Source organism: Medicago truncatula, chromosome 3 (genome assembly GCF_003473485.1).
Source record: "Medicago truncatula cultivar Jemalong A17 chromosome 3, MtrunA17r5.0-ANR, whole genome shotgun sequence".
Lineage (NCBI taxonomy): Eukaryota > Viridiplantae > Streptophyta > Magnoliopsida > Fabales > Fabaceae > Medicago > Medicago truncatula.
Genome location: NC_053044.1, coordinates 37432931 through 37437150, shown reverse-complemented (window position 1 = coordinate 37437150; position 4220 = coordinate 37432931). Strand labels below are relative to the sequence as shown.

Below are 4220 nucleotides of genomic sequence, written 5' to 3'. Positions count from 1 at the left end.
TTTAACCTCCCTTATATTTGCTTCAAACAACCGAGATCTAACACCACAATCGATAATCTGAAACAATGCTTGATACCACTGCTCTCGAATCGTTCCCATCTTTGATTTCACATGGAATCAACGTTGCTGGAGAAATCTCTGCACCCCCATCGTTCCAGCTTCCCAATTCCAACGATGTAAGTACTTTTTTCAATCCCAATCTTTTCAATTTTGAGATCATCGCAAAAAATCACTACAAACTATATTTAGAGGTTGATGCTTGAAGGTTTCGATGGCTTCAATACTTTTTGTTTGCCCAATGTTTTTAATTTGACGGTTCTGAAAATCAGAAGAATTTGTTTTAGGGTTTATGTTTTTTGTAAAATTGGAAATGAATAAGGAGTAGGTTGTAGAAAAAGGTTGATACTTGAAGGGTTTATCTGAATAATTGAGTTTTGGGATTTTGGTAGTTCGATGGGTTTGTTAAAGAAACTATTCAGATGGTGAAACCCGCGAAGGGTACTACAACTCTTGCTTTTATATTCAAGGAGGGTGTTATGGTAGCTGCTGATTCTCGTGCTAGTATGGGAGGATATATATGTGAGTATTTATCAACTTTTTCTTCTCTTTGGTATTGGTAGGGTTTTTATGTTACTTGCTTCTAATTAAACAATGTTTTTTTTGTTGTTGTTGCTTATAGCATCACAGTCTGTGAAGAAAATTATTGAAATTAATCCGTACATGCTTGGAACTATGGCTGGAGGTGCTGCTGATTGCCAATTTTGGCATAGGAATCTCGGCATCAAGGTAATCTTGCCTACCTTCTATCCTCTATGCTTACCTTTCTCTGTTCTGTTATATTTCAGCTTAGTATCTTCGTTAAGTTCCTGCTGCATGCTGGTTTCATATTAAGTCTAGTTCCCTTGACTATTTCACAGCAATTATTGTGTTGTTGCTAGTAATGAAAATTTGCTTCCAGTTTGTACCATGTTTATACTCAATGGCTGAAAATTATCTGTCTCTAGACCGCAGCTTAGCCTGTGTTTAGGAATCAATTAAGGAGTGAAAAAAGTGGACAGGGTTAGGACAGTGGGGAGGTAGAAGCTAAATATATGCCATATTTTCGAGAAGGTCGTGTAAATGATGGGAATGTTAATGGTATGAAAATCAATTATGTATGGCTTGGGAACTATTGAAATTGATAGGAATTAAGTTGTATGTTTCGCAAACCCCAATGGAGGCCACATTAATCCAAGCTTACTCACACAATATTGTGGATGCTTTCATTATTTGTCCGTGAATAACCTTTAGACTTGATACACTAAGACTTGGTTGTTATGTCATTTGTTTCGAATGGGTATATTTTGAATATATTAGGCTTAATATTAAGGTCCACTCACTCATGGTTAACTGATATTCGATTCAGATTGACCCATTTTTATATGCATACGATACACGGTATATTGTTTGCTATTGTGGGTCTGTTTAGGACAAACTAATCCTTAATTGAGATACAGTGCGTGCCAAAACTATTGGACAGTAGCTTTTATTGTGGTTGGTGTCAAAATTTAAATGTCAATTTTTTATCTGTTTCATTTATGTTTGTTATTGTTTTTTATGGGTTCCTTCCAGTGTTTTAAATCGTGGAAATTAGCGTTGTGTTCAAATTCTGCTATGCTATATGCTATAGTTCTATAGCCTCTATTTCAAAATATTTTTTACTGAATGGTGTATCTCTGAACAATAGTGTTTTGTTCAAATTCTGTTATGCAATAGCACTATAGCACCACTATAGCCGCTATTTAACTACACTGGTTGCTTCATGTCTTTTTTTCCCTGTATATAAACTTTTGTCTTTGTCTTCCATTTTGATTCCAACTTCTTTTTTTTTTTTTTTTTTATCAATTAGCTGACTTACTAGACCTTCGTGTATGCCTGATTATTATGGTTTTTCGATCCTTCAATTTTGAATCCTTGTAGATGGTAATGGATTAATTGAATGAGTTTGTTCTTATGGACTAAAATAACTATTTGTTCTACACTATGTCATTTCGGTCCTTTTTTATTTGAGGTTACAAATGGCTTTTCTGATGTGGTTCATATTATCTGCAGTGTCGCTTGCATGAATTGGCAAATAAAAGAAGAATTTCAGTCACAGGAGCCTCTAAGTTACTTGCGAACATTTTATACTCTTACCGTGGAATGGGATTATCTGTTGGTACCATGATTGCTGGATGGGATGAGACGGTAATTCACATGTCAACCTGTAAATGCCTTTTTGCTCTAATAGTAATATTTTGGCTTACAATGATTGAATATTTTTTTTAGGGTCCTGGTCTATATTATGTTGATAGTGAAGGAGGAAGACTAAAAGGCAATAGATTCTCTGTAGGATCTGGTTCGCCATATGCTTATGGTGTACTGGACAGCGGGTTAGCTAAACTTCTATTTACTTATCATCAGTAATTCTTGTGTCGAATCCTGTCAACAATTTACAATTTCTTTATCACACTAGGTACAAATATGACATGTCAGTTGAGGAAGCTTCGGAACTGGCTCGACGGGCAATTTATCATGCAACATTTCGTGATGGAGCCAGTGGTGGAGTTGCTAGCGGTATTCTACCCTTCTCCCCTATTGACCAGCTTTCCAGCATTCACACACATATATAAGGGATTGTTAACATCCTCCCACATGTTTTTTATTATGATTACATTAACAAGATATATAACATGTACTCCTAGGGCCCGTTTGGATTGAGCTTATTTTGAGCTTATGCAAAATAGCTTATGCAAATAAATAAGCTTTTATTTATTATTAGTTAAGGTAATTTATGAAAAACCAACTTATGTAGATAAAATTTTCGTTAATGAGAACTTATGAATTAATATAAAAGCTCATTTATTTGCATAAGCTATTTTTCATAAGCTCAATCCAAACGGGGCCCTAGAGTATTTCAACTTCTTACCGCTACTGTACCCTCACTTTTTGTTAGAATGAGTACGGTAGCAAGTTTCAACTCTACTGCCATCCCAAACATGATAACTGTTGTACTATCTGCACTTACTTGAAAATAGTTCATGGTTTGCTAAACTAACTCTTTAAGATGAAATACTATAGGAATATTATTATTATTGTTGCCTCTAACTAGGTCAGCCTTTTGCGGCAGCTATACACACATTTTATTGCTATAAACCTGTAAGGCATGAAATTATTGTCACTAACTTGGATATTCATTTATATGATTTCAGTTTACTATGTGGGACCAACTGGATGGAAGAAATTGTCTGGTGATGATGTTGGTGAACTTCACTACCATTACAACCCAGTTACCCCAAGCACCGTGGAGCAAGAAATGGTTGAGGCAGCTGGACCCTGATTCAATAACTCATGGATATCTTGAGTTTCTTATACTTGTCTGCGTATTTTGAATCAATTGCATGGACATGATTTATATTCAAAACTGTCGCCAGTTCTATGTTTACACAAGTGCTGCTAGCTATGCTCTAAGGTTGTGTCAAGTTTTCAGATCAAGTAGCTATGTGTAATGTTGAATAGTTTGAATGGGAAAAGAACGTTTGATGTAGAATTGTTTGTCCAAATTCAGGTTTTAAGAGAAGCGATAACAAGAAGTTTTCATGTTAACCTTAAAAAAAACTAATCTAATTTTCAGGTCAAACTTATATTAGAACATTCTCCGCTCTGTTTGCTTTAGATTTTTAGGCCAGGTGGTTTTTTTCTTTCCCAAACAGGTTTTTTTTTTTTTTTTTTTTTTTTAATTCTGCAAAATTATGTTAGTGTTGAATGCTATACAAACAGCTGAGACCACTTCTGATTTGAATAAACCAATTTTATTCAAATTCCATATCACAGACAAATAAGAAACTAACGAGAGGGTATTATGGTTCATTACGATGCCAAACTGCAGACTAATTTTTGATAGGGTGGGCATAATCAAGCCGAACTGCCAACCATTTCATTCTATCTAGAGCACCAACCATTGTATCAACTCTCAAGTTAGCACTAGAGATGAGTCATTGATAACCCTTTTTCGTAGAATTCATGTAGTCAAATCTGCAACCATCACCATCATGTAGCCATTTCACACATACCTATCTGTCATATGATTGTGTAAAAACTGCGTGGATTTATTTTTTAAATTTTAATTTTTTTTTATCTTATCAATTTTAAAGTTCCATTGCTGGGAGATTTATTTATTTTTTATTGTGAGACTAGACTCA

At 34.8% G+C, this 4220-nt stretch overlaps 1 protein-coding gene across 1 annotated transcript; it reads left to right on the top strand.

Annotated features, from left to right (window-relative positions):
• LOC11418115 (proteasome subunit beta type-5) lies at nt 1-3618 on the top strand. The gene is made up of 7 exons (XM_003602044.4): nt 1-176; nt 450-579; nt 680-786; nt 2092-2226; nt 2308-2411; nt 2495-2595; nt 3231-3618. The coding sequence occupies exons 1-7, from the start codon at nt 66-68 to the stop codon at nt 3356-3358; spliced, it is 816 nt and encodes a 271-aa protein (XP_003602092.1). The 5' UTR covers nt 1-65; the 3' UTR covers nt 3359-3618.
• The last annotated feature ends 602 nt before the right edge of the window (nt 3619-4220 follow it).

Coding starts and splice junctions, on each gene's coding strand:
- LOC11418115 (XM_003602044.4), top strand. CDS start 66: ATGCTTGATACCACTGCTCTCGAATCGTTCCCATCTTTGATTTCACAT. Junction 580..679: donor TAGTATGGGAGGATATATAT/GTGAGTATTTAT, acceptor TGTTGCTTATAG/CATCACAGTCTGTGAAGAAA. Junction 2,227..2,307: donor TTGCTGGATGGGATGAGACG/GTAATTCACATG, acceptor TATTTTTTTTAG/GGTCCTGGTCTATATTATGT.